Source organism: Clarias gariepinus, chromosome 10 (assembly GCF_024256425.1).
Source record: "Clarias gariepinus isolate MV-2021 ecotype Netherlands chromosome 10, CGAR_prim_01v2, whole genome shotgun sequence".
In the NCBI taxonomy this organism is placed as follows: domain Eukaryota; kingdom Metazoa; phylum Chordata; class Actinopteri; order Siluriformes; family Clariidae; genus Clarias; species Clarias gariepinus.
Window position 1 is genome coordinate 6789649 of NC_071109.1, and position 24185 is coordinate 6813833.

The 24185-nt window shown below is 39.7% G+C and overlaps 1 protein-coding gene across 11 annotated transcripts in view; it reads left to right on the top strand.

Annotated features, from left to right (window-relative positions):
* The first annotated feature begins 3272 nt into the window (after positions 1-3272).
* The window catches only part of prom1a (prominin 1a), a 67933-nt gene continuing 47020 nt past the window's right edge, over positions 3273-24185 (top strand). For all 11 annotated transcript variants that reach the window (XM_053505799.1, XM_053505802.1, XM_053505804.1 and 8 more), the window contains exon 1: positions 3273-3752. In XM_053505799.1, the coding sequence (XP_053361774.1) occupies positions 3497-3752 (256 nt within the window). In that variant the 5' untranslated portion in view covers positions 3273-3496. The remainder of the gene's footprint in view (positions 3753-24185) is intronic.

A 24185-nucleotide genomic window follows, 5' to 3' on the forward strand; every position in this document is an offset into this window, starting at 1 on the left:
AAATATTTATTTTAAGCATATTTCCTGATGATACAAAATATATATTTTTTATATATATTTTATATATTTTATAACACCTAAAATACAACGGAAGTTCAAGTCCAGTGGAAACTTTCGTAAGGGGAAACTTCAAAGCACTTTTTGTAAGTTGCTCTGAATAAGAGCGTCTACCAAATGCAAATGTAAGTCAAACTATCTACAAGTCAGACTATCAAAGTATCAGTTTCGTCTTGTGATGGAATTTCTCGACCAAAGATGTAAAACCAGGTGACGTTTTCAAAAGAAATCAAGGACAGTACGCTGATGAGACTCTTGTGAGCCACAGTAAAACATTTAAAAGGTGCAAATCATTAAATAATTACATATTATAAGGAGGGAAAAACAAAAAGTTGGAAATGTTGATTTCTCATGGTTTTTGTTTTTACACACGCACACACATCTGAATGTCTAAAACTGAGTTAAAAAAAAACTTTTGCATAAGAGACATAGTGGCATGGTGTGTCCTTGCTCCTCCAGAGTCGAGGGTTAGATTCCCACCTCGGGTCTGTGTGCGTGGAGTTTGCATGTTCTTGGTGGGTTTCCTTTGGGTTCTCCGGTTTCCGCTCATAGTCCAAGATCTGCAGATTAGGTTAACTGGTGTTCCCAAATTGTCCATTGTGAGTGTGTGCCCAGCGATGGATTGGCACCCTGTCCAGGGTGTACTCCGCCTAGTGCCCTGAGTTTCTTGGGATTGGCTCCAGACCCACTACGACCCTGTACACAATTACAATCCTCTTTTGCTAGGCATGTTTACTGCAAGGTGCCAGCATTTTAAAATAAATTCACAAAGGTTTGGAATCTTGAGTTCGGTCACTTACAGTATGTTTATTCTGGTTTAGGGTTAAAACCCAACAAGGGTTTTATATTTTTACATCAGAAACTATCTAGCTTAAGCTAACCCGAAAGACAAAATCGCTGACTGCACCTTTAACCGCCGGAACATGTGACTGAATGCGTCGCTGAGCGCCTGTGACCTCCAGACTGGTTGTGTGTTTAATCCAGCTCCAGCCATCCCTGCGCTTTGCTGGGGTTTTAGAGGCTTAATCGCCTTACCGAGAACCGCTCCGCCGTCTCTCTGTTTCACCTCCCTCCGTGTCTCTCCCTGTCTCTTTTACTCTTTTTCTCCGTGATGCCATTTCACACAGTGCTCATGTTTTAGAGCTTTCACCACAGCCCGAGTCCTTGACCTTTTCAGCTCACGCATCCATGAAGATGTGTGCTGCTGTTGTACAACAACGTCTTTCAGCCTGAAGCTGGAGGATAAGCTGCGAAAAAATTCTTTATCTTCAGTCAGGAATGAAAGATTTCATTATTCTTCTAACCAGAAATGTTTGGCAGAATTTTATTTCTAATGCAGATACTGTAGAATCAATAAAGACACTTTTGTTGTCCAGAGTTTCCTTCATTAACCTTCATCAAGCATAAATGGCTTTCTTCATGGCAAACATGTGCCTAAAACCAATGCCATTCAGTATTATTTACTATTCATATACAGTTCTTCGTATTTTAGCTGCTCTCATTGTGGGCGGACCATCAAACCTGGCACAGGTTTTTATGCCTTCTTGACTGTACAGTATGTGGGAAATTGGAGCATGTTTAAATCTTATGACATTCCAATAATATAACTATTAGAGATGTTTTAAACATGTTCTATCTGATGAAGCTTTCACTATAATGTATATACTCTATATGGACTAAAAGCATTATATCCAAATACATATTCTTCAATAAGAAGTCGGTCCTCCTTTTGCAAATATACTGTAACAGGTGCCACTCTTCTTGGAAGTCCGCCCACCAGATTCGAGTGTTTCTGTGGAAATCCATGCCCATCCATTCTGTAGTGCATTTATGAGGTGAGACACTGATGTTGGACGAGAAGGCCTGGCTCACATCTCTGTTCCAGTTCATCCAAAAGCTGCTTGATAGGGTTGAGCTCAGGGCTCTATGTTCGGTCCAGTCAAGTTCTTCTACACTGAACTCATCAAAACCATGTCTTTATAGACCTTCCTTTGTGCACTGTGGCACAGTCATGTTGGAATAGAAAAGGGCCTTCACCAAACTCTTACCACAAATTTATAAAAGCATAGTATTGTTAACAATCTGTCCCAGGCTGTCCTTGAGCTCTGGAAAGCTATATAAAGAAAAAAACAATGTTTTCTCATTGGTAACATGTTCTCTCTCTCTCTCTCTCTCTTTCTCTCTCTCTCTCTCTCTCTCTTTATACACTAGCGTTCAAATGTTTGGGATGACTTGCAAATTTCTTTGTTTTTGTTTAGTGATTTATTTTCAACATTCTACAACAATACTGGGGATTTCAAAACTATAAAATAACATATGGAATTAGGTAATTACGTGACAACAAAAACAACAACAGTTAGTTGTTATTTGCAGACACAGAGGTCAGCCTTTCTCTAATAGTTCTTGCAGGAAGAAGATGTTTTAAACATGTATCTGATGCAGCTTTCACCATATACACTATATGGACTAAAAGCATTATATTACATATTCTTATTACATATACAAATACATATTCTTCAATAAGGAGTCAGTTCTCCTTTTGCAAATATACTGTATCAATTGATAGATAGATAGATAGATAGATAGATAGATCTAGTTTTAGAGATAAAACCAAAAAAAAGTGTATTTTTCTACATTTGAAACTATCTAGCTTTAGCTAACCTGAAAACAAATTCACTGACTGCACCTTTAGCCCCCAGAACACGAGTGAATTCGTCTGTGACCTCCAGACTGGTTGTGTGTCTATGGGTGACATGGTGACGGAGTGGTTAGCACTGTTGCCGCGCACCTCCACGGTCAGTATTCGATTGTCTGCATTTTGGATCTTGGTGGGTTTCCTCCGGGTGCTCCGGTTTCCTCCCACAGTCCAAAGACATGCACATTAGGCCAATTGGCGTTCCCAAATTACCCGTAGTGTGTGTGTGTATGTATGTGTGTGTGTCCTGTGATGTATTGGCACCCTGTCCGGGGTGTACCCCGCCTCGTGCTCAGAGCTGCCAAAGATGGGCTTCAGGTCCTCCTGGGTTTAAAGTGATATGGACAATGAATGAATAAATATACTGTATACAGTATTTATGCAAGATCTTGTGTACCGGGGCATCTCATGTCCGCCAGAGGGCGCACTTCACGCTGTGTTTGCGCAATGGGGAAAAATCTCTCCGGTGAAGGAGGATAAAGAGGAGGAGGAGGAGAGAGAGACAGAGAGAGAGAGAGAGAGAGAGAGACACCTGTGCTGTGGAGGAAGCCGCTCAGGGCGGACACCGCGCGCATCATGAGCCTCCGTACGGAAACCACAACGTGACGCGCGCGTGCTTGTTTTTCTTTTCGTCGCGTGCGGTCTCGCGCCTCAATCCGAACGCGCTCGCGTTTAATTAATTAATTAATTAATTAATCAACCTCCCGCATCTGGTGATTGCGCACCTGTCTTGTCCGCGCTGTGATGATGTGCACCCCGGTCCTGACGCTGCTCCTGCTCGGGTGCTGCAGCCCGGCTTTCGGTGCTGCCCCTGCCCTCGCTCCTGCTCCTCCTGCGCCCGCTCCTGCAGCCGCCGCCGCCGCCGCACCGTTAGATTTCGGATCGGTACCGGGAGGAGTTTATGAAACCGTGGCGTATTACGAGCCCGGGCCGATCGGCCTGCTGTTCAACATGATGCGAGCCTTCCTGCACGTGGTCCAGCCGAACCCCTTCCCTCAAGGTAAGCTCGTGAGCCCTGAACCCTGCTGCTGCTGCTGCGCCTTGTCCAGGTGAGCTCACCTGTCCACCTGACTGACCCGCACAGATCACAGAATCTCAGAGTTAATCCATCACAGTGTCCAAAGTGTAGCACTGATTAAACCCTCTTTATCTTCTCTATCTCTCAGGTGTTGCATCTGCATCAGCATCTGCATCATCATCTATATACATTAAATCACTAATGAATGCGTAATGCATGGGGTTTGCTTGGTGTGCATGGTGGGTTTCCTCCAGGTGATCGGGTTTCGTCTCACAGTCCAAAGACATGTGCACTATTTAAATTGGCGTTCCCAGATTACCCTAGTGTGTGTGTGTGTGTATGTGGTGTGTGAGAGTATATGTGCTCTGTGATGGATTGGCACCCCGTTCAGGGTGTACCCCTCCTCGTGCCATACGTCTCCTGCGACCCTGCATGCAGGTATAAAAAATGAGTGAGAGGATATAAACCTACAGTACTGTCGCTTTGTACTTTCAGGGTCCAGGTCCGATAAACGCCATGAAAGCTGTATATGTGTGTGTGGAGTTTGCATGTTTTCCCTGTGCTTGGCTCCTGGTACTCCAGTTTCCTTCCATTTTCCATAAACATGCAGGTTAAGCTAACTGGCTTCCCCAAATTGCCCGTAGTGTGTGCATGCGAATGTTGCCCAGAGGTCCCACGATGGTCGTAAAATGGGAATAAATACACTGGTAATCAGAATTGGTTTAATTGAATGACAGATAGAGATGAATGGAAGGTACACTTTAATACATTAGTCCGTACTTAGAACATGACAATAAGTCATTCCAGTATGTTAGTTCCCAACAAACCTGGCATAGTGTAGTAGTTAAGCTCTTCCATTGTCGCCACGCATTTCTACAGCTGGGTTTTTAATGCATGGAATTTTTATCTTCTCTCTGTGTTTCATGGGATTCCTCCAGGGAGTCCAGTTTCCTCCCACAATCCAAAGACATAGATTGTACTGTAGATCGATTGCCATTTCCAAATTGTCTGTTAAGGTGTATAAGTGTTAAAGCTTCCCGAGAGTCCTCCATGACCATACACAGATTCAGGTTTCATTATATGGTTTGTAGAGATGAGGGAAAGTTTAAATTGGTGATGTATCTTGATTCTTTTGTGTGCCGAATTATGCATCGCCACTCTGACTCCTGAAGCGATATTAAAAATACATTTCTACATTTGAAGTGTTGTTGTTTCTCTATAATCCTGCATGTTGTGTGCTCTAAACTATTCATATGGCACGGTATCCTGTGTGGTAGAAACAAATTATTTACCAAGTTTGTTTGGAATTGTAACAAAAAACTAAAATATTAATATTGAATGGGGAAAGTTATAGAATCGTGATGCATAGAGAATTGCAATACGAATTGAATTGGCCCCTGGGTACCAACAGTGGAGGGAGGGGGGGTATTTCTGGTGATTACCATTCCTAACGGTTTGTAATATAGTAATCCTATGTAGTGTGAATGTGTTTGTGTGTGTGTTTGGGGATTTGCAAAAAGGTTATGGGTTTCAGCAATGCAGCTTCAATTTATAGGAATGCACTTCGGTGTGAATTTATTGGTCATAGGTTCGAGCTACTCCTCCAACAGACTACAGTGTAAGGCACCTACAAGGAACACAAGGGCCATTATATCATAAAGTGTACAATATCACATTATTTACGCTGCTCACACAGTACACTGTAGAGTCTGGGGCTTTCCCCTCATGACCCCGTGTTGTATCGCACTACTGTATATTGCTTAAGGTACAGTTGCTTTCACGCTAATGCAAAGAAAATTCTAAGCCAGGGACCTTCTGTCTGTTGTGGTCTATAGTAAGAAGTATATATATAATATTTGTTGTTATAAAAATTCTAAACAGGAAGTACTTTAGGCTGTTTCTGTTTAAAGTTTTTTTATTTTTGGTGGTGGGGTCAAGTGAAACGAGTCTATGAGAGCTCATCATGAAGGAAGGAAACATCGTAATAGACCTCAGAGACGCAGGACTCCCAGCAGAGTTTTCGAAATGCATGAAGGCAAAATTGTGTCTCATGGGTAGATGGCAAGGGTAATGGGGACAAAAAGACATCTGTAGCACCAATAAACCAAAACACTGATTAGAGAAGAAGGGGGAAAAAAAGCTTTTTATCATATAACTGCACCACAATTTAAATCACATGTATGAAAACTTTTTAATGCATTATTTTAGCCAGCTTGATGATGGGAAATCTCCATATTTCCGACCTCGCACTCTGGAAATGACCTTGACTCAGAGTCTAAAGGAAACGCTGTAAACGCTGAGGTGTAGCGTGGTTGTGAATCTGGCTGGTTGCTGTAGAACGCGTGGTATTAGATGCGTGTCCCGGTGTGTCTCACCTGCTAATGAGCTAATCTGTTAAGCTGAAGGCCATATGCTGATGAACCTTATTCTCAGCCCACACACACACACACACACACATTTAATTACTCGCATAAGCACAGATGCTTAGACTAAATATACAGTATATGAATTTTGATGTTTATAACATGTACAAACACGGGTTTCACTGATTTCCTACAAACCTGGCTACTATTTCTTTTTCTTCTTCTAAGCAGAATGTTACTGCTGTATGTTTGTTTTCTTCTCTTTTTTTTTTTTTGACCTCGTCCTGTAGACTTTTTTTAGGAAGCCTGTTTATACCCAAATAAGGACAAAGAGACAAATGTTCAAAAACCAAATTATCACGAGTGTTTGGATTCCTCCGGCTGGCCTAGATTCACCCGAGCATCGGAGCTGTGAGATATTCACCGAGTTATCACTTATGAAATCGTATTCCGAGAGAACGGTACACACAGACTAGTACTAAACAACACTTCTACTAAATTATATATCGACTGATGATGTGCTGTTTTGTTGTTCCTGTAATGTGTAAATGGTTTCGGTTAATGATCGTGTGTACAGTTCTCACAGACGGATCCGAATCCACCCGCTGAATGTTCACGGGAACGACCGCAGTGGGCCATCTTGGCTGCGATTGTCTTTCACAGACGTACAGATTTCTCTTGAACGTTCGCACAATTCAGATGTTGTAAGAGTCTCGTCCCCATGCTCCCCTTGAAGTCTTCTGTCTTCGATTTAACACCATCATTCATGCAACATTTAGTTCCGATTTGACTTGAACGCCCCTCATACAGTATGTTTGTTTCCTTAAACCTGCTATCCGTATCACCCGAATGAGGATGGGTTCCCTGTAGAGTCTGGTTCCTCTCAAGGGTTCTTCGTACTGCCTTCTCAGGAAGTCGCCATCGTCCTCGGCTCATCAGGGGAAATCTGATCATTTTGATTCTTACACATTCATACGAACTTCAATAATACTTTTGATTGTGTAAAGCTGCTTTGCGACAATGTCAATTGTTAAAAGCGCTATACAAATAAAATAAAATTGAATTGAATAAAATTTCCAAGTTGCATCAGCAGGTCCAGATTTGTATCCCACCTGTTCGTATTATTCCAGCGACTAAATAACGCAAAATAGTTACCAAATAGCGTGCTTCAAAAATGAATAACCGATTCATAGGATGGGACTTTAGGCAGCTCATGCCTGCAGTGCATACTTACAGAGTCGAGGTTACAGAGTTCACAATGCACCCCACAGTCGCAGAAAAGCCGAGTCTGAAATCCTGCCAGATCGCTAATGTGAGAGACTCGTATTGGCTGCGTCTCAAACCGAGCGAGGAGCGCCAGCTGGGCGGCTTTACCAAGGGGCACTGAGGACTTGTCACAGATGGCAGCCTGTGTGGTATGTCTGTGGGCACTCCGACCCTCGCCGGCCGCCGCCGTCTCCAGAGAACCGCCAACACCATGCTCTAGTTACACATCGCTTTCCTCTCTCTCTTCTCTAACTCCACTTTCTTTCTCTCTCCTCCTACTCTCAGTAAAGTGCTCATGTCTAATGTATTCCTCGAGGGTGTTTTTTTTTTTTTTTTTTTTTTTTTTTTAATTCAACCAAATCTGATATGCTTTACAGGTGAACTTCTAAAAATAGCGTCAATAAAAGACAACTGACACTGGGATCCACAGGGATGGAAAAAATACCCATGCTCCTGTCTGTCTGCATGTTTAGCCAGTTAATTGTCAGTAGGAACTAAAACGTCGGATGATTATGTAGTTGCGACGTCCTGCACCATCAGGACGTCGCAACTATGACCCCAGCACAGCATTGCAAATACAACTTTAAAACAATAAAATTGCTGCATTGTAGAGATGGGGGGAAAAATGTATTTAGTAGTTATTGCGATTATTTTTTTTTTTTATGTGCCAATTCACATATCTCTGCACTGACTCCAAAAACCGATTTTAAAATGATTGTATTTATAATAGAGATAAACGATGTCGATGCACCAGTGATTGAAATCGGGTGTTTTTTCAGCTTGATCAGCCTTAGATACAACCGGATCTGTTCCCAGTGCACAAGCTTCCGAGTGCTGCAGCAAAAATGCAAATTGCTTTTTATTGGGTTGCGTTTTTAAAAGTTGCATGCAAAGCTGCAAAAGCCTTCAGACAGACTTTTTCTTCAAACTGTTTCTAATCTCAAAACCCACTCGTTACACACGCTTACACCAGTCTTAAAACACCATGTGCGCTAATTTGTCTACAAACCCGTGCGTCGGAAACATTTAAGGCGGTAAAATGTCTTTTTTTTTTTTATATATATAATTGCAATTCTTTCTAATTTACACACAGACTAACATGTGTGTCACTTTCATGCTGCTCTTTGCACAGCCACTTACAGTAGGTTTTTGCACAATTAATAATTCCTATGCTTAATTATATACTCCTTATATGTCTTGCAGTGTTGCTAGATTTTCATTGCACTAGTAACTTTCGGTCACACTGTGTGTACAGACTATATGTTCTGTAAGATATACAGTACAATGTGCGACCTACCACCTGTCTTTTGGGTTATGTACACATTTTCATCCCGTGTGGTACAGTAGGAGTGAATTATTTGCTAAGTTTGTTTAGAAATAATAATTATGCCGGATGACGGAGATGTGTAGCTTTGTGTTTAATTTAATTTTTTTTAAAGGTAAAAGTTAAACTCTTGTATTTGAAGTTAGTTTGCATTGTTTAAATGTTGTGCCTGGGTTTTAAGCGAGGAACGTAATGATAATACATTTAATTATTTATATATAATTTAGTTATGAAGCTGTTGAGTTTGGCTAAGGTATAAAGTTATGACAATTTTTTTTTGGTTTTTAAAAGTTTAAGGTCTTAAAATAAAAAAAAAAGTAAATTTAAATTAAATTTTATTTGTCACATAAACAGGTGTAGACAGTTTAATATGAAGTAAAATGCTTATATGACCACTGATGACCTGATAATTAAAAATAGTTTTCAAACAGGAATGTAAAGTATGAGATAAGAGAGAAATTTTACAAATGCAAAAATATAAAAAATATATATAAAAAAAAAACTTTCAGCTGTGAAATGTTTTTTTTTTTTTTTTTTTTTTAGCTGTAAGACGTATCTTGTATCTATTTGGAATATGTATAAAATCATGACACACAGTTTAAGGCGATAATATCGTATCGGATAGTGACTGGTGCTTTACATCCGACCAAACCTGTGTTCCGTTATGTTTCTAACATGGTTCAGAATTACGATCAGAGATTGGACACAGCAGCTTTTCACGTACGGTAAGTGTATCTCCTGTATCACTCATCTTTTAATGTCGTGCTGCCATCGGCTGAGTCATGAAAATACTGTATACAGTGGAATCTACTGTAAGTGGTGCAGCAGTATTGTATTTATTCACGCCACTATCATTCAGAAATCATGAGTTTAGTTGCAGCCGGGAACCTAGACAGAGGGGAGACCACACACACTCTCGGGGAAGAGGGGGGAGCGTACCCACTCGTTCGTATTCAGCGTCTGTGAGTAGAGACAGACTGAAACCAAAATTTATGATTAGGCCGGTAACCGTAACTGGTGCCTGTAACTGTAACTGGTGCCGTTATCCACAGCGGTTGTTTGTGCACCGTGACAGAAACTGAAACCGACATGCGCGAGTGTATAAAAGCGTACGGGGTAAAATATAGCAGCGGTAAACAAGTTGCACTCAGCGACAGAGACACCCTGGGACAATCGGTCCGTCTGATATTGCATCAGCCCAAACATGCTGTCCTGTAGACACCAACCCTATTGCAGACATAACTGGATGGACACACGGTGAGATATGAGCAGCTACGGCCGATTTAGGGAGGTGACCCGTTCTAAGTGTGAGCCAATTCATTTCTTTACAGTGAGATCAGGCGCGAGCGACTGTCAAACTGCAACCACATGATTACAAATCAAGAGGAAGACAATCTACTGTATGGTTGGAGAGACGGCTTCTGGGCCGAGCACCTGTAGTGTTACTGTACACAACTAATCAAAGTTCAAACGGAATTCAAATGCAGTGGGGGTTTTCTCACTTACACAAGGAAGTTGTTTCTGTTTTTACAGGTGATTATATTACAGTAATTACTTACATTAACAGTCAAACGTTTGTACACACCTTCCAATCCCATGGTTTTTCCTGATTTGTATTTCTTTCTACACTGTACGTTTTGGTCTTGCTTTCCTGGGAAGGTCTTCATGAGAGCCAGTTTCATCATGGTGCTTGATGATGGGTTTAGCGAATGCCCTTGACACGATACTGTTCTTACAAGAACTATTGCAGAACATCTAAGATTAATTGCTTCATAATAACAATAGAGTGTTGTTGTTCTTGTTACTTATGTGTTATTTCATAGTTTAGAAATCTCCAGTATTCTTCTAGAAGGTAGGAAATAAATCCAAAGTTGTGTCCGAACTTTTTACTGGGGCTGTACGTGTACTGAGACGTGCAGCAGAACCCTGGATCCAGTTCTGTTCCCAATTTCTTTGTGTAGAGCAAACTATAAACACAATAAAATTACTTCTGTAAGAAATTAAGTTAGCTAAAATAAGTTGTTTTTAAACACATTATACTGTAGCTCCGCTTTTGACAATTCCTCTATATTTGTTTGTATTTTTGTTTTATAAAAAAAAAACACCACTTTTAGACGTGATGGATAGCTTTCTAAGATATGTTTTAAAAATCAGGATACGGAGAACAGGCATACTCTCTCGTGCAGTCTGGTGGCTCTTGGAACCTTTTTGAGCTCTTCTACAGTATATCGGCTCGGCTGGAGATGCTCGAGGAAGTCTTCTCGTCTGCATCACATCTGTAATGCCCTGTGGTGCGAACACGTGCTTCTGGATCTCCTGCGGCATCATCTTTTGACTCAGCGTGATGCCAAGCTGAGCAAGTCCCTGCAGTCTTGTGCGGAACAGATTCCTCCCTCCTCCATCCTGCATTGTTTCATGAGCCTGCTCCTGTTCATATTCTTGTATGATATAAATACATCCACATACATCCGTGGTTCCGGTAAAACAAACCGGAGTATACAGTTTAACATTGAGAGATGGGTTTTAGAAGACTAAAGTGTGTTAGTTAAGCGTGGTCATTAGTGTGTGTGTGTGTGTGTGTGCTCTTATAGGAAAACAATCAACGCCATTGTGAAACTGTTTTCTTTATTAAAGAACATACTATACTGTCTGTTTATAGATATGTTTAATGTAGCAGCAGTTAAACTCAGTTGGGTTGCCAGATCACACCATCAAAATCCTCTAATGCAGTGCTGAAAGCTCGCCCACTCTGATAAAAAAAAAAAAAAAAAAAAAAAACCTGTCATATCATTGTATTATCATTATATCATTAATACTGGGTCCAGGAATAGAAGTAGTTTTAAGTTTTTGCTGTTACTACTACCGCAACCTGCATCGCTTTTATAAGATCTTTTCTGGAAGAGTGACATTATTTTGAAAACAATTGGTATCAGATGAACAGTAATGGAGGATCAAAGCACGACATGGTCGGTTCAGAGGCAACTCGGAACGACTTTAAAGCAGTTACTACTGGACAAAGTGTGGTTAAGATAACATTATCAGATGTGTTCCTATGCTGGTTTTGTATGTGGGTTTTGGCAGGCAGCTGGTCTTCCCTCTTCCCGGTACAGCATACTGCCACAAAATCTTTTACTTTTAAATTCGTTCAAGTTTGACTAGAACTTATAGCTCATATAAGGTGTGTGTGTGTGTGTGTGTGTGTGTGTGCACGCTGTATGCCTGTGCAAAACTCTTAGGTGCCGTGTGTTTTGTAGTGCAAATTTTGTTTTGAATTTTTCTTTTTTCATTTATTTTAGGATGACTTTATTGAATACAAAAAACTTCCCTGATTTTCCAACATCAGTATTCCAACACATTATATGTTAAAGGAAAAATAGCTGTATGCCAATAAAAAGAAGCAGGACATGACTATTTTTCAGACCAAAAACAACCAAAATGGCGAAACTGCCGTTTTTGTTTTTTTTTGCATGAGAAAGAAGCAGGTGCGACATTTAAATTCCTCAGAAGAACAGTGGGTGGTTCTGCAGGATGATCACTTATAAAATTATTTATAGAACCGCACAAATTAACTAAAGGGTCTCCATTGGATCATCACACCATATACTGATGTTTGTTATAGTTACTGTTTTGCACACTTTTGCGCAGTTCGACATGCAGTATATGTGCAGTAAATGTCTTTGGCATCATCTTTAGTAGAGATTTTGTTATGTACGTTGATCATTATGGACAAAATATTCACCATTTGCAAAATACCTAGTTATAAATGACATTACATAGGAATATTTGCATGCCTGTAAAAAAAAAAAAAAAAAAAGGCCCAGACAGTTGGAACAAAAAATCTAATGTAAGCTTCTGGGTTTTGCATAAAAATAGAAGGAAGCAAGTATGAGAGAAGAACTACACTTACAGTACCAGAAAAGTGAACAGAAAATCTCATATCCTCCAGCACACTCAGTAAAACATAACAGCTGTTTGTACACAATAATGCCGACATAATAAACATGTACAGTATAACACAATATATAAACATACACACGTGTGTGTGTGTGTGTGTGTATATATATATAATATATATATTATGAGAACATTTTTAATATTATATTAATATAATCTACATAATACCTTTTTTTTTCTTCTATGGTACAATTACATTATTTCCCCATTTTTATATTTATATATGTATGATATATACACACCCAGACACGGTTACATGGAAACATGGAGGTTTGTAAATCACCCGGGACCACCTGATACCATATTATCACGATAACTAGGTGCCGATTCAATTTGTATTCAATTTTCTCTCTCTCTCTCTCTCTCTCTCTCTCTCTCTCTCACTATTTTATGAATATCCCAATAGAATATTTAAATATTTTTCCAATTTTCTGAAAATTCTACAGATTACTATATTGAGTCGTAACTCAGCTAGCCCATTCCTTATACATAATGTTAGCTATTCCCACACAAAAACTAAGGGCAGCATTTAAACAATACAACATAACTAAAAATGAATACAAGAATTTAAACCTAAAATTTATGTAGAAATTTAATTAAACAAAACGGCTACATTCTTCCCTAGTTAACACTGTAACTTTGGTGTTTTGTCTGGCGTAATTGTGACTTCTAAGCAACCTACTGTACCACACAGGATCGGCGCTGACTGCCGATGTGTGAAGGTTTAGAGTGCACCACCTGCAGGGTTACAGGGGAACAGTGATGTTTTACCACCTCGAATGCAAACATACAGTATACAAGTTAAAAATGTAGACAAAAACAAGTTTAGAGTTGGTTATAGAGCTACATGAATCTTCACACAATAGAATCGTGACACATACCGGAATTATGTTTAATCTCTAATGCACATACAGTACTTTTTCATTAAAATTAGCCTCTTGTTTTTACCAAGCTAAAACTATCATTATTTTATTATTATTATTAATAATAATAATAATAATAATATTTCATTCACTAGTGTCCAAATGTAGTTTAATTAACAAAAATAAGAATATTAATAAGAATCATGCCTCATGTCATTTCAGTTCATGTCAGTTTAACCGTTGATTTATTGAATATTTACTATAAATCTAAATTATGAATATTTTTATATCTTGAACATTTGTTTACATTAAAGACCACCAGCAAAAGTTCCTTGCTTTAAGTTACATGACCTTTTTTTTTATTCTTGATCGAACAAATGATTCAATCTGTGACCTAAAACTACCCCATGTAAGACCCCACCCGAACTGTGAGTTTTGTGATGGCTTCTACCCATATTTGTCACCACTTCCAGGCCACTTTAAGGGCGAAACGGGTTAAAGAGGTTCTTCGTTCTTTTGCGAAACCCTGCTCTACATGCTCTACATACAGCACAAGTGGCTTTGCATCAGCTTTGCATGCGTCATCTGTGTCCGCGATAAAATGGCTTTGATATCCAAATCATGCGGAAAAGAAGTTACTGTTATGAGTTTCTGAGTAGTAAAGCGTGACTTTAATACATTTATAGATAGAGCTTGAAGGTTATCATACAGTATAATACATCAAACAAATCCCCCATGCTAGTTTACAGGAAACGGGGCTTGCTCGACTGATTTTGTACGTAAGCATCCACCGAACGTTCGTTATAATTTAATTATACTGTTTCTTTAACACCTGAATAGAGAACACCATTTAAGTGTCTGTGTAATTGAACCCCACTCCTGCAGAGAACAGCAACAAGTTGGGGGAGGGGCTATTCTTATATGAGGTCACATTAGGGGGACAATCTAATCTAAACCAGGAATGTGTTTTTCCTTCAAGTTTTTGGTTTGTACACACACACATCAGAGACCCATCCAAATATATAAACTGACAAAGTGAAATCTGTATTGTAGGTCCCCTTTAAATGACACTAAATCCAAACCTTAAATTTTTGCATCAGAATAAGTTCCTTCGAAAAATAGATTTTATTGCATTAATCTTATCAAAGCTCTCTTTTCACGAAAAGAAACTTCTTTCCCCTCGCTCGCCCCCTCGCTTCAGGAAGGGAAAAAAAACTTCAGGTACTTTGTTTAGTTTGACAGTGATTTTCAGAGGAGGTAGTTAATTTGTCCTTCACACACTCACACACTTCTCTTCCTGTCCCTCATACTACGTGGGTTGGATTTCACCCAGGATCAAAACAAAGGCCTGAGAACGAGGGGGTACACAGACGACAGAAGACCTGCCAGCGGTCCGACGTACAGCCTCCCGTTACGCAACTGAACCTTTTATTTATTTATTTTTTGTTAGAGATAAGCTCTCCAGATGGGGACACGAGACGCACCTCCTTCTCTTTAACAAGAACGTCTCTCAAACCGGCAACTTTTTCCCTTAAATCCGTCTAATGGGGGTTTTATCCCGAAGCGGGGCCGCAAAGTGAGCTTAAGATAAGAGCGCAGCTATAAGAGCGATGCAGCTATGCGTAATTCAGTAATGTCACAGGTTGAGAGAGGACTTGGAAAAGGAGAAAGTCTGAAGATTCGACATTAAGCAGGTACCGGGTGCGTTTGAGTGCAAACGCTCGCTGTGTGTCGGGTTTCACCGATGTTCTTTCGTTATCAGGAGTTATAAAAGATCATGTTAAGTAGTGGTTCAGTGATTCTTTAAGCAAGTGTTTGGGAACACTGAGCGCAAGGTGGGAAAACATCCCGCATGGGACGCGTGTCCGTCGCACACTCGGGTAGGTATTTACACTAGCCAGTCCTCATACTGGTCAGGTTTTCTGACGTGGGTGGAAATTAGAGATCCCAGAGTAAACCTATGTGAACACGGGAAGAACAGGGATTTCCCAGTCCACTACACGTCATTTTATCACCTGAACACTAAACCCTCTGTTTTGTTATACTCACCCTTACAATCTTTATTTCAGTAATAAGTAATGGTAGAACATGTTGTAGTTATTGTGCAATGGAAAGAGGATCGTACTCTGCACGTATAGATCTAAGAGAGGGAGGGAGAGAAATTTAAAATGTTGTAGGATCTGAGCTGATGAATAGAGACTTTGTGCAGTGTGTCTCTCCCACTCGCTGTGTCACTCTGTGCTGAAGGCACGCACTGCGTCGGCCGCTGTGAGCAAATCAACACTGACACGGTCAGCTGGAATTAGAACCGAAGCCCAAGAGGGCTACTGCTTCAACCAAACTGATGAATAAGACTGTATGCAAGTCAGGGGTGTGTGGGCTTATGTATATGGGTGTATGTGCGTCTCCTACTGAGATGTAGTGCTCCGCATAAGACATATAATGTAGAAATATTATAGAAATGTAGTGTAGAATTTATATATTTGATATGAATACATTTCAAGGTACAAATTTGTGTAAACAGATCTCAGACTGAATTTTTAAGAAGAAAGCTGTGCCTACTTCACTGAGATTAACAGACATGGAGGCCACACCTCATTCATGACAAAGGCCACACCTTCACCTAAACTGTCACATAGGCCCCACCTACATCACTACGGTTGACTGTCTTAGAGGCCACGCCTACTTCACTATGGCTGACTTGCCCCAAAGGCCACGTCTACTTAACCAAGGCTGACGGTCTCAGAAGCCACACCCACTTCACTACGGCTAAATGTGTCTCAGAGGCCACGCCTACTTCACTAGGGCTGACTGTCTCAGAGGCCACGCCTACTTCACTAGGGCTGACTGTCTCAGAGGCCACGCCTACTTCACTAGGGCTGACTGTCTCAGAGGCCACGCCTACTTCACTAGGGCTGACTGTCTCAGAGGCCACGCCTACTTCACTAGGGCTGACTGTCTCAGAGGCCACGCCCACTTCACTACGGCGTATTGTGTCTCAGAAGCCACGCCCACTTCACTACGGCTTATTGTATCTCAGAGGCTATGCCCACTTCACTACAGTTGACGGTCAATGGCCACACCCACTTCACTACGGCTGACGGACACAGAGGCTATGCCCACTTTATTACGGCCGGCTGCCTGCCCCAGAGTCCACACCCACTTTACTACAGCCCGTTGTGTCTCAGAGGCCACGCCCACTTCACTACAGCCCGGTGCGTCTCAGAGGCCACGCCCACTTCACTACGGCTGACATACTTAAACTAACACTAGGGCCATGCCTATATCATCTAAACCTTAGCATAATAAATGAGGACAGGGCTAATTATGGAAAAATTTTCCCTTTTTTTCATAAATTTTTTTTATCTACTTTACTACAACTGTCAGAGATCACATCTCCTTCACTACGACAGACAGACACAGAGGCCACGCCTCCTTCACAACGACAGACAGAGGCCACGCCTCCTTCACTGTGATTGACATTGATCCTCAAAGTCTTTGAACACCCTCAAACTCTTTGAACCCCCTATCTTGGTCATGTTCAGTCGTTTCAAATAAAAAAGAACATTCTGCATAAATAATAGACAAAGAATCTTATTGGCTAGCTATTTTCATCCAACTAGCTAATTGGCTCTCTTTACCGAAGGGGCTGGACTTGTCATGTTTTGTGAGCGTATAAATAAACTTGTACTGATACAGTAAAAGCATGTTTAATCAGCGGGGGCAGCTCTCTTCTTTACAGATCACTTGGGATTCCATTCTTCTCCAAATAGACGGGCAGATTGCAATTATTTTTAACGTCGGATTATGACACTTTCATTCCCATCTGGTCGGTTTGCAGCATCCAAAAGCCTTGTTAGGAGGCTCATGGGTATCTCCAACGTCAGAGCAACGTCCCTTTGAAAATTATTAATTTTGTTTCCCTATGGTACAACCATACACAGGCTTTAACCTGGTCACAGAATATCTCCAGAGGACGGCATGTTTTAACAAACTAATTTATTAAATAATAAATCAAATGAATGAAACAAAATCATTGTTTATTTACACATTTACAAGCCTTCAAGTCATCTTCCATGTGATCCATTCGGTCCTGCTAAATATAAACGCAATATCTGGGCAAAAAATAGTGTGTACTGTATTTAATGTTCGTTTTCAAACAGTCCTTTGTCTTATAATGTTTTTCTGTTCCTTAAGGGAACTATAAAGCATTTTTGTACTGACTCAAGACTTTAAATAGCGAATGACCTGTATTCATCATTAATCCGACACATAAGTCATGTTTTTTTAAACATTATTTATTGCATGGCTCTAAACGTGACAGACTTGCACTTTTTATCTGTAGTGTGAAACTAGGCTGCCAGGTTATCAGCTGGTTTCAATCAGGCTGAGAAAAGGGGGAAAAAACAAACATTAAATGCAATGCCAGATGGAGCAACAATAAAGTATACACATAGAAAAAAAAATCTCCTTTTTTTACCATTTGTGGTCATTACGTCTTTTTTTTCCCCAGGATTTCCCTGTATTGTAAGTGCAGCACATAAAACAGCTCCATTGTGAAGTGTTTACTCAGAAAGCCATGTTTAAGCCTGATGATAATGATGATGTGGAGTTACAGTACAGTCTTGGACTTTCCTCATCTCTCTCTCTCTCTCAGGATTGCGTACTGTACTGTAGGTGACCAGGTGACAGTGAGGGGATGTTTATGATCCCTGATGTAGTTCAAAAAGACAAAGAGAGAGAGATGGGGTTTAATAAAGACAATAGAATAGCTTTAACCGTAGGAACTTGGGCCCAGATGCGAGTACTCCATTTCGAAGACTCTTTCAAATGCGGCCAACAAATGCGGCCTTTATGTTCCTGAAAAGGAAACGTGCAACAGTGGATCCTTCCCAGCCCAATCTATCCCACAATTCTTTGCGAGCCGGTAAAGGGGCCAGAGGGGATGATATTAAAAATAAATATATTATATATATTTTTTAATCACGTAAAAATATATAAATTAAAAATAAAAAGTAAAAAAGATATTAAAAAGTGAAATTTGTGCAAAATCTGCTCCCTGAGCACTTTAACCAGCAGCAGTCGTATCTGCTCTGTGCCACAGACAGTTTTTACCTCCATTCATTGTGATTGTATATTTCATTTATTTAAAAAATATTACATTAACATGACGATAAGGGCTGAAACATCTGGTCACCATGACGGAAGTCCTCTATAGACCAGACCATCTCATTTCCGTTCAGCTTTGCGCTCTACGCAGTCAGCAATGGCAACAAGGCTATGAAGACCACAAAGACCTCATCCTCTAATGCAGATTCAATCCAGTCCTGGAAGGCCAGTGTCCAACACAGTTTGGTGATTCTTTCTCTCAAACACAACTGATTTAACTAATCTGTTAATTACTAGGTTTAGTAGGTGTGTTTAGGTGTTGGTGAATTACAATCTGTGTTGGACACTGGCCCTCCAGGACTGGATTTGGACACCCCTGCATTAGAGGATGAGGTCTGTGTGATCTTCATAGTCTTTTTATTGGTGAATCACCAACTTGCTAAGTGCATACTAAGTTCATAGTCTTTTATTTTAAGGTCACGGGCAGTTGTCTAAGCATTTCACTGCATATCGTACTGTGTATGACTGTACAGTATATGTGACAAATAAAATTTTAATTTATACTGCCACCTGCTGTATTGGAGAGTATAAAGTATATTCAAGTATACTCCAGTACAGGAAAACAATAGAAATGTGAAAGCTGGAATAGGAGAGTGATGGCAATCATACTGAAGGATGGTATGAAGAAGTTATACCCAATGTAAAAAAAAAAGGTAAAGAGAAAGAAAGATGGAGACAAAGAAGATACGTAGCGTCCGGCAGATGAAGACATCTAGAGACCAGGAAAGATTGGCGAAAGTGAGGGATAGAGAGAGATGGGGAGCAAGGGAAACGAAACCGAGACAAAGATTAAAAGAGACTGGAGATGGAAAAAGAAAGGTAGACATAGACAGTCCAGGACAAAAATGGAATGACAGTTATTGAAAGAGAGGGAAAGAAAATGATCGGGAGTGACACTGACAAATAGAGACAGGGAGCGTGATGGACCAAGAGAGAACAGGACAGGCAGAAAGAAATGGAAAGACAAAAAAAGATGAAGACAGGGTCCAAGAGAAAGACAGTGACAAACCGGTGGACAAAGGAAAACAAATACACAAACAGAGCTAGAGAGACAGGAGTGTGAACAGCGAGTGCGACAGGCACAAAGAGAGAATTTTGAGTTTTTCCTGTTATTAAAATGAATCACTTGGCCTCCTCACGTTTGTCTCTCTTTACCCTCCAGCACACACACACAAACACACACACACACACACACACACATTGAGTAAATTAGAGCCTCAATATCCAACTTCCTGAAAGTATCCTGAATAATACAATACTCAAGAATATCAGTATCAATCTTGTCCTCATTTCTAACACCTGCTTTCTTTTCACACCTCATACTGAACCCTTCTGATTCTCCTTCGTGCTAAAGAAACTGTGGATTCACGAAATGATCCCATCAGAAACCGAGCACTGCCTGCTTCATTAACCTGGAATGTGGCCCTAAAAATAAAAATAAAGCAGATGTTTGATTTGAATTCAGTGTGTATGTAGGGCATCGTTCGTTGCGCTCTGTCAGGCTTTGCATTATTTATCTTGTTTTTTGTCTCATTTAGGAGAAACTCAACAGAGAACTAGCAACATGCTGTGTAACATATGGTATAAGGCCATTTCTAGCTGTGTAATGTAGCGAGTGTGCTGCAGTTACTTAAATAATATTTAGGATATTAAAAGTTGAAAAAAAAGCATAAAATTAATTTTAATGTGTGTGAATATGGATGTGGGTGCTGAAGTAACACAGGTGAAAAGTAGCCAGCTAGCAATCTAGTGGCTAGCTATGGTACATAGAAGTAAGCTACTGTAAGTTATTGTGAGGTAATTATCTTTTTTTTTTTTTTCATTTATTTTTATGCCACTCTTAACATTCTCAACTATTTATATTGAATAATGTGCTAAAATAAAACTTAAGGTGTTTAGCACATCACTAACAAGCTAAGCTAATTCACAGATGTGTTTTTCTGAGGTAAAATTTCTCTTCATGATGAATAAATGAACGAATTTGCTTATGGTCCATTCAAGGGGCGATTGAAAAGATGTATTTATGTATTTCTGAAAGAAAATAACTCTTATCTAGTTATTGTTTAGGTCTAATTTGTGAAACTCCTAACCATGATAACTAACTGATCCAGTGCAAGTTAGTTTAAGCTTAAAAGTCTGTAAAGTCTACATAATAGACTAAAGAGTTTAAGCCATAAAAGGCTGAAATGTATATGTTTAGCAATAAAAAGTGTGTATGAGTGTATTTATTTAAAAAAAAAAAAAAGGAAGTTAGCCTTGTCATGCACGTGTGGTGGCCTTTTGTTATTAAAGTATTCCGCCTAAACTTTCAATAGCAAAAAAAATGCGTATACTGTTTAAATTACACGTGGTGTTAAAGTCAAACCAGAACTTTTGATTGTGCAGAATAACGGACATTTTTGAGAGTAAAAACTTGCTTTGTCTCTCTATCCTGCTACATTTCACTAATGCTTGAAAACAATTAAGGTAGAAGGTTTTCTAAAATTCTTGCCTCTCAGGAACTCCTATAATAGCCCAAATATGTGGAAATGGCTTTGAGCGAGGTCAGGACTGTACAGGGGATGTGACGATAACTCCTAGCCGAGTTCCTGTAATGTGTATGTGGTGTTGGTGAATAATTGTGTGTACATTTCACACAGACAGATACACCTTATACTAAAGTTGGTGACAAGTTGTCTGTTGATTTTCATGGATCAGGCGTTCCACTTGCTGAATTTTCATGGGAACGACTGCAGTGGGGTGTAAGCCACCTGTGCTGGAAATCTTAATTCGTTGATGTACAGTTTTCTTTAAAATGTTTGCACCATTCAGATGTTTTAAGCCTCATCACAGTTCTGTGCTTAAAGTCTTCTGAAAATGTCAGTCAGTTTTACACCTTGATTCATAAGAAATTTCACCACATGTCCTGATTTGACTTGTATTTTTAAAAAAAAACCTTGGTTTAGGGGGGTTTTATAGTTTATTTTTCACTCAAACAAAAAGCACAAGTCAAAGCACCTTGTGTACCGAGATGAGTCTTTCTATTTGAATGCTAAGTAGAATCAGCTAGAACACATCTGATTTGGCTTGAAGGTTGATTTTGTTAGAAGTAATGGAGATGAACTTAAGATTGGTTTAACTCTGCCGATGATAAGTTTTTTTTCTTCCCCCTGTAGAGTTGGAGCCGGTAAATTGAGAGCTTGTGTGTGACTTGAATATCCAGACTCTGGTAAATGGCAACGTACCTCATGTACTTTGCCCAAAAACAGACACATTGTCATTTTTCTTTCTTTTTAAGCAACAATGGAATGTTGGCAGTGCTGGCAATGCTGTGAAAATGATTTGCTGCTGTAAAAGGTTGACCTTTTTACAACCCAAGAACGGTATGAAGAATAACAAGCAACTTTGTTCTTGTCCTCTATTTTGGTTGCCTGAGAGGTGTTTCAAATTATATTTAGGTTAGCCACACTGGGACGTTTCACTGTGTTGTGAGATCGAATCCTGGGTGATGCTGTAGCCTCTCGCGGACTGGGACCTCGAGGGAGCTCTCACAGATGGGAATCATTCTAGCGCTCTCGCATCAATCGCGGCTCTTAGTCAATCACGGCTGTCTGCAAGCGGAAAGCGCTGTCCTTCAAATGCGTTACACCATTGGCTGCCATCACGTGGCTTGGAGGGGGAATGGGATAGGGCCCTCCCTGTGTGGTACAGTAGTTGTAGCCTTTATGGGGGAGTGGCCTAATTATGGGTGGGAATTGACTACGAGTAAATTAGAGAGAAAAATCTATATATTTTTAAAAATTATATATTATTATTAATATTTATTATAAATTTTTATATATATATATAATTTTTTTAAATTTAAATATAAATGAACAAAAATCTATTCTGTATCTGTGATTTAATGAATCGAACCAACCAAAAAAATTACATTGCAAAATTGATTTTATTGCACATTGTTAGTAACATCATCATCAAGCATAGCAATGATACTTTTGACTTAAAATACGAGAGCTCATGTTAAAATGCAAAGTGCATTGTCCTTGAATGTTTTCTTTACGCAGCGTAATTAAATTTAAAACAGAGAACATAAATATTGGCAAACATACAACTAGTAAAAAGAAATATGGTAAATAAGGAAAAGCTGACCGTAATTAGCTCTATACAGTACAGTATGTAAACAAGGACAGGAAGCATTGACCATATTAGGAAAGTGGTGAGCCAAAATGTGCCAAAGTGGTGACTCCTGATATAAAGCATAAAACAGACAAAGTTTTATGTACCATTTTGCTGTTGTTTTATTTTTATAATTGAATAAAAACAATTTACCTAAAAGTATTAGTTACTCATCTACGCGATAAAAATCTGATCAGATGCAGTCCAAAGGCACTGCAATCACATTTCAATCAAAGCGAGTGCTGGGGTTATATAATCATGGACGGATCACTCAGTATCCATGGACTAAGGCAAACTGTAGAATGTTTTTTTTCTTGCACAGTATTTCCTGCAGTGACTATTCATGCATGCGTGCATGTGTTTTTGTTGTGCTTTGTGCTTTCCGTCCAGTCACTCACATTCCTGTGCTGATATTTATTAAAAAATAATGCAGAAACAGAAAATTATGCAGATGATTTCCTAAGGGAGACCTGTAGAGGTGGTATGCAAAAAAAAAAAAATCAATGGATTCACTCACATAAGCTGAAAAATCTGCATTAATCAGTCAAAGGACAGTGGTGTGTGTGTGTGTGTGTGTGTGTGTGTGCTTGTTAGAATAATTACCATCCTCTCGGGACCGCTGATGTTGTTTGGTTGAAATGCCTGTGAAGTTTAGATTAGTGGTTGAGTCACATTTCCTCCTTTCATTTACATTCCGAACACAGCCACGATAAAGCGGCTCCTTCAACCTGGTCTGCCGCAGAAGCATTGCTTATTCATTGAGATGATACTTTTTTCAGAGGCAGAATCCAGCTCAAGCACAGGGCTGACAGTGATGCCGGAGCTGCAACAACTGCCCAGTAACAAAAGCAAGACAGACAACATTCATAAAATGGAAAGGTTGATTTTTCAACCCTTGAGGTCTTTTCAGGTTTCCACTCCAGGTAATCATTAAAGGTTCCATGTAGAGGTCTTTTAGTTAAACAAATTACCTGTAACCATCCAAAAAACATTTACAGTATGAAACACTTATTTTTAGAAATATATAAAGGACACAATGAGATGCTATTAAACACTCTACTGCTTCCAAAGCTGTACAGTAGATGCAGATCCTTCTGTCAATATGCTGTAGTCGTTCCAGGGAACTCGTCTTACTATTGTTTACCCCTTCAACGTGCTGCTCAACTTTTAGGTTTTTTTAAGTTGGTATATCATAATAAAAAATGTGTTTAACTTAACTTGATTGGGCCATTTCTACCACTCGGTTCAGGTAGGCTTAAAAATATCCACTAGATGACTGTTTCATTTACACATTTATCAGCCACAACATTATGATTATCCG